The sequence below is a fragment of the Diorhabda carinulata genome, chromosome 2 (genome assembly GCF_026250575.1).
Source record: "Diorhabda carinulata isolate Delta chromosome 2, icDioCari1.1, whole genome shotgun sequence".
Taxonomy (NCBI): Eukaryota; Metazoa; Arthropoda; class Insecta; order Coleoptera; family Chrysomelidae; genus Diorhabda; species Diorhabda carinulata.
The window spans coordinates 26,240,907-26,254,273 of NC_079461.1; the positions used below are offsets into that span (position 1 = coordinate 26,240,907).

A 13,367-nucleotide genomic window follows, 5' to 3' on the forward strand; every position below is an offset into this window, starting at 1 on the left:
AGTGTTTGGCACAATAGTCACTTCTATTTTAACTATAACGTTGAATTATTCGAATAATTCAATTCTTCAAGTCTGGGTATCTATGCTAAAAAGGCCTCTATCTACATTCTACAAGGTCTAAATCAAAGTAAATTATAGTAAAGAAATATCAGCTCTCTGGAGAAATATATAGTTTTTCTCATATATATTATATAATAAACTTTTCTATCCACAACCGTTCAATATATTAGGCAACCAACCTTGCAATTATACAGCTCTGTGTTACAAGATTGGATAACCCTGATCTGATTCATTCTGTGAAAGATGAGTGACCAGTGACAATTGACATTCGAACCGGCTTGTTAATACTGATTAAACATTGTTGATTATAATTGAACACATAAAAAACAAGCATTTCTTAAGTTGATGATCCTTCGATTAGTTACAACAATCAAGGCTCTAACATATGATGTATTTCATACTTTAATGGTCCTTCGAATCTTTATACATTTGAAGGCTCTAACATTTCCTTTAATGACAACGAGAAAATATCCGTGATAGTCAAACTCTATTAGTGACAACAAAATCGTATCTATATTGAATATAAAAAATTCTTCAATAATTTCAAGTTGAAAAACTGTAGCTTTGTAATTTTTGAAAAAAAAATAAGTCTTTTGTCTTCGATATAAAACTAGTATTTAGTTTTTAGCAAAATGATAAATTTGACGTTACAAAAAAAACTGATTTTGAAATATTAATTCGTTTTCGATACTGTTTCTGAAGGAATAGGTGCAGTGATTATTAATTTGCATTTAAAAAGTGCTTCTCAAATTGCTGACAATATTAATCAGTCAAGATAAACTTGTCACAGAGTGACATAAAGTTGGGTTTTAAAACTCAAAAGCTCTGATTGATAATATTTCAAAGAAAAAATAGACTAGTGTGAGAAAAAGAATACAAATTGTACAAGGCGCAAATTGGGACACGTATAGCACGTGTGAGGTGACGCAGCACAGCACGTAGTTTTGTAATCTACAAGATTGAATACATTGACGCAAATTGACGACGCAGCGCGACCTGACACGACACGCGTTAGCTCACACACGTGGTATCCCGCTGTAGTTCAGACAGAGTTTGCTATGTTATACGTGTGGGTGACTAGCAAGTCTTTCCTTAATTTTTTTACGAAAAAATTACAGAATAGAAGTTAATAGAGACCGTAAGGGAATACAAAAAATGGTAATTATATGAAGACGAAACTGAAGATTCGAATTGGGGGTGATATTGCAAATGATTTACATTTGAAAAATGTCTTGCCGGATTATCTCATATACTTCAGCTAACTGGTGTCGATTAATTCGGGAATAATTAGCAAAATCAGTATCACTCATTTTAGTTGTAATTTTAAATTGTCCACTGTTTTTCTCTCCGATAGAATGAATTTATTAGTTGATTTAAATTTCTTCCCCAACAAAGAATAAATCGACATTTTCTCCTCAGCATCATCCGATTGTGATTGAGAACTTAAATTGAATAACAACAATTGTTTTGTCATACGTTTTTTGATATCGGCTAATCGCAAACTGCCAATCGAATCCAAATCCCACCATTTGCTATTTGAAGAGAAAATACTTGTCTCAGTATACGGATCACCACGCAGCACGTGTACATGTGTGACAATTCGTGTCTCTTGTATCACGCCACCTCACACGTGCTTTACGTGTCCCACTTTGCTTCGTGTCTTATGGGCCTAGAACTTCATTACTGCGACACCAGATTCAAGTTATTTAGTTGTTATGACTCGAGTCGGGTCATTACTAACTTAAGTTATTTAATAAAGTAGAGTCTCCCAACATTTAAAAAGCATCATTAAATATAACCGATAAGGAGAATTATTTATTTCAACTTTTACTAATAACGAACCGAACTTTCCCAGATTTTGATTGCCTGCTTAAAGTGACCAAACTTTTGTTGAACATAAAAACAATATACTAAGTACCTTAGTGTGCTTTAAAATTATTTGAATATCAGATAACAATATTCCAGTTTTAAAATAGACAGCACCAGATGAATAGAAGCAGTAATCAATTAAAAAGGGTGATTTTAATTCATTTGTTATTGTCTACTTTGAAAAAATCGACATATTTTTCATTCGTAGAATTTTATACTCTGTTACAAGATTTTAGTATTTCAGTTAAAATTGAATCCCAAAATGTTATTCTATATTTGTATTGTAATATTTTATTGACACTTGTGTGTAGTTTGTTCCAGAATTAACGGCATGGAAATAAATAGGTAGATTTAAGAAAAGAAATCGTCACATATATAAATTGTACCGGCTGGGCAACTAAAAATGGCCGTCGGTCTTGTCTCAGAAATGGATTATATTACAGCATCAGGAACAAAAATTGTGTCAAAAGTGACCGTCAGAAAGACTTGTAGAATTGTACGTCCACAACTAGGGTGTATTTAAAAATATCAAATTAAAAAAGCAGAATTATTTAAAATTCACCAAATTAAGTAGCTTTTTATATGCAATAATCGATTTTTGAACAAATTCTGCGTATTTTGTATATCACAAACTCTAATCTATCTCTTTAAATAAAAGGTAGGGAAGAGTGGGTAATATATGTTATTTGGAAGAGTTTTTGTCTAGTACAACAAAATATACAAATTCTAAGCAATTTAACTACTAATATGAATGTTATATGGTGTTGTTTCATATATTTTAGATATTGTGATTTCTCTGGACAAATTTATATAGAATAATGAAAGTTCAAGTATTACTTCTACAAGATATTTTTTTCCATAGATATCTAAGCGCGAGAATTTTTCTGCGAATATCTATTAGGCTGCTTCGCCCCAATGAAAAATACAATTCAAGTCTAGATGAAAAGTTCTTATATTGACTTACATGCAGTTCTCATAATAATCGTATAGTTGCCCCCAGATGGCGTTATCTAAATGTAAAGCTATCATTATTAGCAATTAGAAGAGATCATTAAATATACCACGCAACAGATCTAACAATTAATAATTGAGATCACTAACTACGTGATTAGTGGCGCCCTTGATGTTCAAAATGTCGTCTATCATTCTATATACATGAAATCAGTTGCTGACAGGACAGCAATTTCAATTCTGCCATTGAAATACTCGTACTTTTCATTGCCTGTAGAATTCTTTCAATCATGTCATCCGTCATGGGTCTATTGGTGTAAACACAAATAAAAACCACAACAAGTTAGGTCTGGAGATCTAGGTGGCAAAATAAATAAACTTCCACATCCTATTCAGCTATTAGGGTATGTATGATCAAAAAAATCCGAAAACATATGGAATAATGTGCCGGAAAAACTATCATGTGGTAAGACTAATTGCTAATGTTGTATCTTATGGAAACAGTGGTAATTCGTTTCTTATGAAGTATAAATATATTTCACCATAAACTGTTTAATAAAAAAAGTGGCCTAATTATGTGTCCGCATATAATCCTGTATCATAAATGTACAGACCAACGACTGATTTACTTTAACACTGATATGAAATGTGGACTAATTTGTACACAAAATTCGTGGAAGTATTTCAGGATCATCAATATTTAATAGCTACAATAATTCAGCCTCGTTTCAAAATCTCAAACATCCAGATTCTGGTCTAGGACCATATGATATGGTTGCAATCTTAAATATTATATGTAATAACACCAGTAAGACACATTGAATTCGTTCATTATTACCAACCGAATAATGATCTCACATGTTTTAACCCTCGTGGTGTTTTGAAGAATGTCTAGCAGGGAAGAAACTTTTTCACATGTTTTGTTCAATGATTTCTTTTCATTGTTAGGATTATTAGGAATTTCCGTTTGGGCCAACCAGCGTAGTAGATTTTTGAGCACAAATTCTCATCGGTTACACATTTATTAAGATATCTCGGGGCAGAAAAAAGGACTACTTAAGCTACCATGCTTCCATTCAAAATTGTCCAGAAAAATCACAATATCTGAAATATTGCATTCTAGCAATCACGTTGCTAATTCATTTGTTCAAAATTTATATATTTCGTATTGCTAGACACTAGCTCTTTTCAGCAACAAGAAGTTTATGAAAATCTGCCAAGCAGAACTGGCATTTTTTCATAACAAGGTTCCCACGCTTCCCCACCTCTTATTAGAAAAAATAAACTGAAATGCACAAAATTTGTGACAAAATTCGTTATTAGATATATTTCAAAATAAATTGCTTCTTTAATTTTATATTTTCATATATTCCCTCTAGAGAAGGACCGAATATACTAAAAATAATTTCCGCGTGTTTCTCAGGGCCACTTTTGTTAAAATTTCTCTCCATTAAATCGTTTCATTAGCAACTGTATGGGAGAAAATAGTATCAGAAAGTTTATTTAGTAAAATTTAAATGATAACAATATATAATTTTCTTCTTCACTAGGTCGACCAAAAAAATAAGCCAGTCGGTTTTGTTGATTCTTCACATCGTATTGATGCTCATGCGATGAGTCCATCCAATTCATCCAATTTATACAGATATTATCTGACTGGAATAGGTTTATTGGTTATAGAAGATATTTTTTTAGTTTTAGCAAATACAAAAGAGTATTAACTGTATTTTCAATAAAATAACATATAACTACAATAATTTCATGAAAGTAAAATTCAAAAAAAGCACTTACCAATTGGTGAAGGAGTTGCTCCCGCTATCCAGTTGTTTGACCAATCAGGTGTAGCTAAATTTTGCTTCTGACTGGCTAACAGTCTCACTGTTAGTGCATACGTCATGAGCATAACCAATAAAGGTATGTAAAAGCATATTATTGATCCTACAACTTTGAAGAGCGGATCAGGAATTTGACACGTACCATCTATGATTAATGAGCCTTGATCCTGAAAATAGTTCACAAAAAATCATAATTACTTACACTTATAGTTGAAATAAAAAATGATATTATTGTATAAGTTGTTGAATAATTTAATTTTTCGACCAAAACAAATAATTATTCTTTTCCTCAATGTATACCTCACTCAGATAATGGATTACTTTCCCGCAGAAAGCGTGATAGTTGGTCGACCTTCTTGTCAATCCACACGATCCTTTCTAGACTGCAATTAAAATGGAAATTTGGAAGAGAAACGCTATGATTTTGGTATTGGAAAGTCGTTAGCGCATTGTCTCTTTTGTAGTACATTTAAAACGAAAAATGCAATGATTTGGTAGGACCTGATTATCTTCAATCACAATTTTGGATTATTTTCGTTTTTATAGGGAAGCTATAATAATTTTTGGAAGTTTCTTTTATAAATAGATCATCATTCGGAAAGAAATCAATTCTTATAACTCTTCCTATAAAACTAACTGTGAAAATCATATACAAGTCAACGAGGTTTCATTTACCCTGGTAAGTATACCCAAGTTTTTCACATTATACCAAATAGCTATTTGCTCTAACAATTTCAAATACAACTGGAAATGTTCGAAAATCATATTTTCGTACACATGAATAGTCAATCTTTGCAAAATAATTCTATTTGGGACGAAAAGAAGCTATTGATACTTGAAATATTCTTTACGTCAACCAATCAGAAGCAATAACTTTTTTGCCCATTTCGATTTATTTATTAAAGTGATAATTTCCTATGTGTGCGACACAATCAACCCAATATTTTGTCAACCTTTCTATGACATTTTATAGAACGGCACCAAAATAGGCTACTACATTTGATGGCTATTTCTTTACTTGGACCAACTTTTACAACTCTGGAAAATGTGGGTGCAAAAGCGATTCGTGTCTTTGACATTTCCTTCTACAATCTCCCCAAAATGTACAGTAATATTCACTGTTAATTATATCTATTTTTTTCTTATGGACGTTGAATAATATTCTGTGTATATTCTGAAATATAGAGGCTAAACAACAATCGTGTCTTTGGTTGTTTTGGACGAATCTCACCCGGTTGTGATGTGAACTGATGTATTGTTGTCAAAAATGATTCTTCATATATTATTCATTTTGTCGATTACTGGCAACAATTTGTATGAGCGGGCTGGTTAGAAATCGACCTCATTTGTCGAGGGTTATATTGACGGCAACATAAATATCAATATCAAACGAGGAAGAAAGGTTGTGGAAACAATTAAACAAAAATAACTGTATCAAACACAGTGATAACAATAATAAGAGTACACCTATCACAGAAAGTAGTGCTTATAATATGATGGGTGAAGAAAGTCCACCCTAACTTCACTCTAACAATGATATGAGATTTTTTCATTATATTTGTAGCAGGTAAAGTCTAATATTACATTCGCCAGTAATGGCTATTAATAATTACATGAAAATTTTCGTAATGAGTAATAATTATCATTACCCGCTCTCACTTCTCGAATAATATACTATAATGATTTAACTGTTAACACCATCAATGCAACTAATACATAAGGTATACATATTAAGTTTTGATAGGAAAGTAAATATTCCATGATTTTTATGAGGTATAAATAAAATAAGTATCTATAAATAGTTTTGTCGATACTGTTAGCTCTCCGTATGTCAGTGAAGAATTTTATCACGAAACGTCGTATACGTATATACTAAAAGATTTTCTCCGATTTCACGTAATATAAATTATTTGCGTCACTCGCTGTTGCATATTTTTGTTACTCGTTCCATACCAAATTCACTTTATTATCCGATAATGTTTATACCTGCTTTATGTAACGGAAAAGCAATTCTAAGCATGAATATAAACGGCTTCATCTAACATATTTGTATATGTTTAGACTGGGTGAATATTTAGAATTTCAACGCTTCTGCATAATTAACTGAACAATTTCACGATTTTCGACATAAAAATTAAAAGAAAATGAAAATATTCAATATCATTGTATTATTGGTGTTTTCTTTAATGTAATAGATTAGAATTAAGGATTTCACTCAAGGAAAACAATTTTTAAGAAAACTTTATTGACAAAAATAAAAATTTTCAAAGATTAATTGAATTAAATTAATTTCAATAAGTGAATTAACAAAACTCATCAAAATATTACTTCTCACAATTTCTATTTATAGTAAAGTAAATTCTGTTTACTAAATATATTTTGTTACGTTATAATTTTAAAATCATCTGAATTTTTCTAGATGTAACTTATAATGAGGTTATTTTTCTGACGGTGTCTTCTTCCATAAATTTCGAATTCCCTTTTCCCATTTTCTTCGATTCTTGAAAATCTTACGTGATCTGAACGCTGAGTCCGTTTCTTGTTCCCTCGTAGGTCACACTACGTATTAATATAAAAAGTCGAGTTTTTGACTATTGACTGCGCCAATTAAAGATTTAACTACCGGAAAACGATCTTTAAGGAAACTTTTGAATTCTTCTCTCTAATTTTCCTCAATTTCCTTTTTTCTTGAAAATCTTGAGCGATCTAAAGGCTGAGTCCTATTTCATGTTTCCTCGTAGGTCACACTACGATATAAAATACAAAGTCGAGTTTTTTATCGTGACTTAACGTAAAAAATACACGACCGCACGAATACTACTGAATGCACCAATTAAGAATTCACTCCCGGAAAACTATTTTTAAGAAATCTTTCGAATTCTTCTTCTCTCCTTTCTTGAAAATCTTATGCGATCTGAAGGCTGAGTCCTATTGCTTCTTCCCTCGTAGGCTGTAGGTTTTCGCACTAAGTATTAAAATACAAAATGGGGCTTTTTATCGCGACGAAAAATAAAAAATACATGACCGCACGAATCTTACTGACTGCGCCAATTGAGGATTTCTCTTCCGGAAAACTATTTTTAAAAAAACTTTATTAACAAAAATAAACATTCACAAAAATGTAATGAATTTAATTAATTTTAATGAATTAATTAACAAAACTCATTAAAATTTTAATTCGCAACAATTTCTATTTATAATAAAATGAATGCTGCTGAATAAGTGTTCACAAAATAGTCCTTTTTTGTTTTGATTTTAAAATAGTATGAATTTTTCTAGATGTAATTCGAGATAATTTTTTTATTGAATGATAGCAATGTAAAAACTTTCTTTTGGTGTCAGTTTTAACAAAATGTGGTGTTTAAAGATACGATAAATGAGGTTTTGTACAACTGCGATTGAAAATGCCAATTTAATGACATACATCAGTGTTAAAAGTGATCGTTTACGTGAAAGCATGTTGAAAATATTTTAAGTGTGTCACATTTTCATCAATACCATTAGAATTAAACATTTGAAAAGTTTGAAAGCAAGTTTTATTCTAACACCTAAAAAAGTGGGAAAAAGTACAATCCTTCCTAAATGGAATTATTATTGTAACACTCTTTTTTTATTTGTCTATTTATCCAGTTATCTTGAATAATTTTGTGTTTTGTAAAAATCAAAAATAACGTTTCTGTCGTCTCTAGCGAAGCTCTATTGCCCAAATGAGTTGTATAATAACAATAAGGTTATGATATGGGCACATAAATACGTGAATGTATAAATAGTCGAGGCTCGGAAATACTGAGAGAGAGAAAATAATAGACAAGATGGTATACATTTGTAAAAACGATTCCTTTCTCTTGCAGAAATAAGTGACAACAATGCGGATTGATCGACCGTGTAAAACGGATCAGAAGAGATTTGTGTGTGTTTGTTTTATAGTTATTTCCAAACTCTTCTCTATAAATTATAAGAAATATTTCAAAAATAAAGGATTCTACTTCTTTCTCGTATGCGTTTTCTGTAATAAAACTTCATGTTTTATTACTCAATTACTCAATCACTGCGTTTGATTGAAATCAAAAGATTTGATCGCTCAGAGATTTGCTCCACTTCATTTAATCAAAATCCTGAAGGAAGGATCCAATATAAAGATCAAGCTTAGAACTATTCTAAAATCTCACCTTTGAATACATCAAGCTAAGAGGTAGACTCATAGCTATTGACAGCAACCACACAAAAATTATTTTGAAAATCACTCTTCTTCTTGATTTATTCCTACCAAACTTCATTGGATACCTTAGTGAAAGGTATCTATCCACGCTGATCGTACATAGATGCATTATTGAAGCTGTACAGAAAAGAACATCAAGGCAAATCCATGCGAGGCAGTAAATTGATGGCAAGGCGAAATAACCTGCAAATTAAAGAATAAAAAAATTAGGAAAGTTTATCCACTTTATTATATAATATTGGCGTTTTGCCGCATCAATGCGTGACCAATTAATCAAATTGTCACAATTTCAAAGAATACAAGTAAAACTTACTATTATAAGTAGTCATCTGTACTAAATTTAAAGCTTACTTTTAGTTGTTTCACCGCGATAATATCAGGAACTACTGGATCGAGTTGAAAAATTCTTTTTGTGTTGGATAATCCATTTGAGGAAGACTTTACGCTATATAACATCACGCTGTGGCCAATAGGATAGAAGAATCAGTAAAAAATGTTGCAAGAACGGGGAAAAACTTTATATAAAATTCCCGTGTAACAATGTTAGTTACCATACTACTCCTAAACAGCTTGTACGATTTTTATGAAATTTTATATGCTTAATCAGTAGGTCTGAGAATCGGCAAAAATATATTTTTCATACTAAATAATAAGGGTGGTCCGCCTCTTGATTTTTTTATTTTTCATGTGAAATTTTTCATTTCTATTTTTTTATGATACTGCATGTAAAAATACATCCAACCCCAAATTTCTATCCTTCTATGATCAACCTTTATTGTTTATTTGTTAATTATAAACTTTTATTTTTGTGGCAATATTTCTGTCTTCATTAGTCGGAACAGCTTCCACTTATGGAAACTGTCCATATAGAAGTATTACATAAATCTCACTATACAGTTTTCGGCCATTTTTTTCATTTTATTCATGATCGATCATAGCAGTGAATTTTATACGTAGTATTTTGATTTTTCTTTTCAACACTCATGTAAATTTTACGCTCATCGCAAATATATCGTCAATTTCCAGTGACATAATTATTTAATCATAATTTATTAATAACTGAAAAGGTAGTTTTCACTCTCATGCAATTAAACAACGGCCACTTTTGTACCTGTACTGTTGTACTTAACAATTTTGTAAATAGTTTTAAATCAAAACAGAAAAGTGTTTGATAAATATACGTGTTTTACTATTGTGAAAGGTCAAATAATGAATACAATAATAAGTTACTGTTTTTCACCTATAAGTATTTTAAATCGATTTATTTATAGGTTATATGTACAGTTAACAATGCCATCAAGACGCAAAAGGATTAATTTGACTCATCGAACAATCAAATCTAAAGTCATAATAAATAGAAAAGCTCGACGATCAGGCGAAAAAATGCCCAAGAACAATGCAAATGTGCGTGGAGCACGTGAATCACAATCGAAGAGGCCGAAATTTAAGAAATCGACAAAGACAATTATAACGAGAAAAAACGCGCATATTCTTAGTCAACAGACGTAGAGGAATTGACCAACAACGTCAACAAGGTCTTTACAGATTTACTTCTTCTACTAGCATTCCAGTATGAACCTGATGTTGAATATTACGTTCATCCCAAGTGGTTATTGGCCAACTATATGTGGCATTTTTATGTAGCTATCAAGAATATTGTAGTTTGAAATATATTCGTCACTTTAATAAAGAATGTCTACAATGCTTTCGATTATAAGTACATCCCTACACACTTATAGTCAGTTATTTATTTTTATCGAACTCGAAAAATATTTCCTAAATATATTTTATGTGGCAAAACAACATTTGCTGAGTTAGCAAGTATTTAATAAACTTTATTCTCAAGTAGATAATTTAGTTTTAAAAAAATTATACAGAAATTTAAAAGTTAGAAAAAATCTTCTATTAACAAATTCTGGGGGAATGATTGAGAATGTTGTGTTTTTCTTATTCATTCGTACTATTTCTATCAGTGAGGTAAATTTATAAACACTGTCTTTTGTGTGCTTTACTTAAATTCACCGGTCACTTTTCTATGCTGTTTTGTTCATTATGACTATTTATTATAAGCTAACCTACTCCTCTCATTTGGGAAACTCGTTTAGACAGTCTAAACGAGTTTCTCAATAATTCTAGAAAATAACCAAACGAAGCAAATGTATTAAAAGACCTTCGGTGCCGCGAATTCGCAAAATTTTAGAATTACATTACAACCGTACAGAACCGGCTTCACGGCCCATGTCGTCGACTCATTGAAAACAATATTTCAACATTATTTTCATACAAGAATATATAATATGACCGGAATAATTCTTATAAATAATATAATTTCCACGAAACAACGGTATCCTCTCCAAAATACAATTACTAAAAACTAATACATTTGTCCGAACGGTTTCATCCGTGGAAATGATAAACAGTCATATGTAATCAGGAAAGGCGAGTAGGGTGCGTGAGAAAACGTGACAGTGTCAAAAAAGTTGGCTGCAGGTAGAAGTATCAGTCTGTTATCAGCCATAGATACGAACCTTTTAACGGAATGACTATGGGGTTTTCCATTAAATTTACTTTTGCTTCGATTCTGAGTCATATCATCAGAAATTATTTTCAAAAGATATTCTGGATCAGTTTCAAGTTGTTTTTTCAAATCATGACATGTTTCAATCCGATACCTTTCTTAATCTATCAGAGAAAGTCCGCGCAACAAAGTTCACAGTAACCCTTTTAATTCTCAAATCTTTGTCATTTAAAGGTTTGTGAGCACAAGATTTCAAATTTTTCCAACGTTTCCGTACGATTCGGACATTTAATGGGCGAACACAACAAGGTTTTTTTAAACCTTGTAAACCACTCGTACACTATAATTTCTTTCCCAGCGGCATCTTTGTAAGCTGTTTTCACTATGAAAACAGTTTCACCAGCATTTTAACTGAGTTAAAATAATATTTACGAAACAACGCTAGTAATACAAATCATTGCAGATCACATAGATATCACAGTTCAATGAGTCTTGCGGAATAAATGCGTACTACGAAAATTTCCATAATATCTCTCTAGTGGTCTGTCAAAATTTATTAGAAAACTGTGGAGAACTTTGGGGATTGTAATATTTCTTACTGATATGGTTCATTACTTAACCATTTCTCAACTGGTAAGATTTTCTCGTGGCATGTATTTGGTTAGAGCAGACTAAGGATACTCTCAGTCTGATAGTACCTACCAATATATCAGAGCCTTCAAACTTTGTCAAGTGTTTTCTGTTGTTGTTTTAAGCTACTTTGGCATGACAATATAGATAGTAAAATTTAACATTATTCTGAAAAAAAATTAGCTAATTACTTTATCTTATATTTTCTACATTCTCCTGAATACAAGTATTGATACAAAACGCTTCTCAATGATACGGAGAATATTAGGTAGAACAAAGAATTACTGCTGACATATATTAATCATCGGGTTGTACTTAAAGGTCACTTAACCGAATTTGCATATTACGTCGATGCAGTGGAAGTCGAGAAAAGTAGGCCAGTTACAATAGCGTAAATTGAAATGGATTGAAGGTAATACTATTTCAAATAACTCACACCAGTATATCACGTATCGAGGTTAGAAGTGTGTCGTTAGGATGAAACATCTCGTAGCAACTTCTCTCTCAATATCATCAACTTTAATATGAGAGCTCGTATTGCTTTGATAATAATACAGTTCCATGAGATTCTATTTCTATATCGATATATTTTGAATTCCTATCTTTTCAATAATCAGTAATGGTCCTTTCACATTATACGATTGTGAAAAGTAGCACATTGTACACTTAGTTCCATTGTAGTACTCGATTTGAGAATGTTTTAGCGGAAATCGAAAATGTGAAAGCAAACTAAGAAAACTTGAACTCAGTCGGCGAATTCGAGAACAAAATCGGAAGCGTTGATGAAATAATGCGATATAAAAAGTTGTGTGGAATCGAGCTCGCATACCAGACAGTGCTGTAATGTAAACATACTATAAAACGAAGCGACAGATCTCGAATTAGAATTGCAAAAATGTAATCTGTCGAAATTCACGGGTATTTACAGTGATTGATTCTAATTTAAAAACACGTTTCAATCGTTGATAGTAAACAAAGCACAAATCATATCAATTTTTTATTGGTTTTAGGAAGGTATTTGAATTGAAGGAGATAATTGCTGGGTAATTAAAAAACAAATCCACCCGATAGTATTATATTTTTCATTTGTGCGAATTTATTATTAATGAGAATTTTTAAAAATCAATGGAAAATTAAGAATTAATTGCCAAATTCCATATAACGCTGTACATCGTTACTATTGTAGCACCTTAAGTTAAAATGGAGTATGAATAGTGACAGTAAAGAGTTTGGGGGGAGAAAACATCAACAGAAAAAAACAGTTCCGTACCATGTACCGTATTAA

The 13,367-nt window shown here is 31.4% G+C and overlaps 1 protein-coding gene across 1 annotated transcript in view; it reads right to left on the reverse strand.

The window, feature by feature from the left end:
* The window catches only part of LOC130890732 (5-hydroxytryptamine receptor 2C-like), a 397,879-nt gene that overhangs the window by 35,909 nt on the left and 348,603 nt on the right, over positions 1–13,367 (reverse strand). Inside the window, exons 3-4 of the mRNA XM_057794982.1 lie at positions 8,885–9,117; positions 4,672–4,882 (exon numbers count right to left, since the gene is read on the reverse strand). Coding sequence (XP_057650965.1) covers positions 4,672–4,882; positions 8,885–9,117 — 444 coding nt within the window. The remainder of the gene's footprint in view (positions 1–4,671; positions 4,883–8,884; positions 9,118–13,367) is intronic.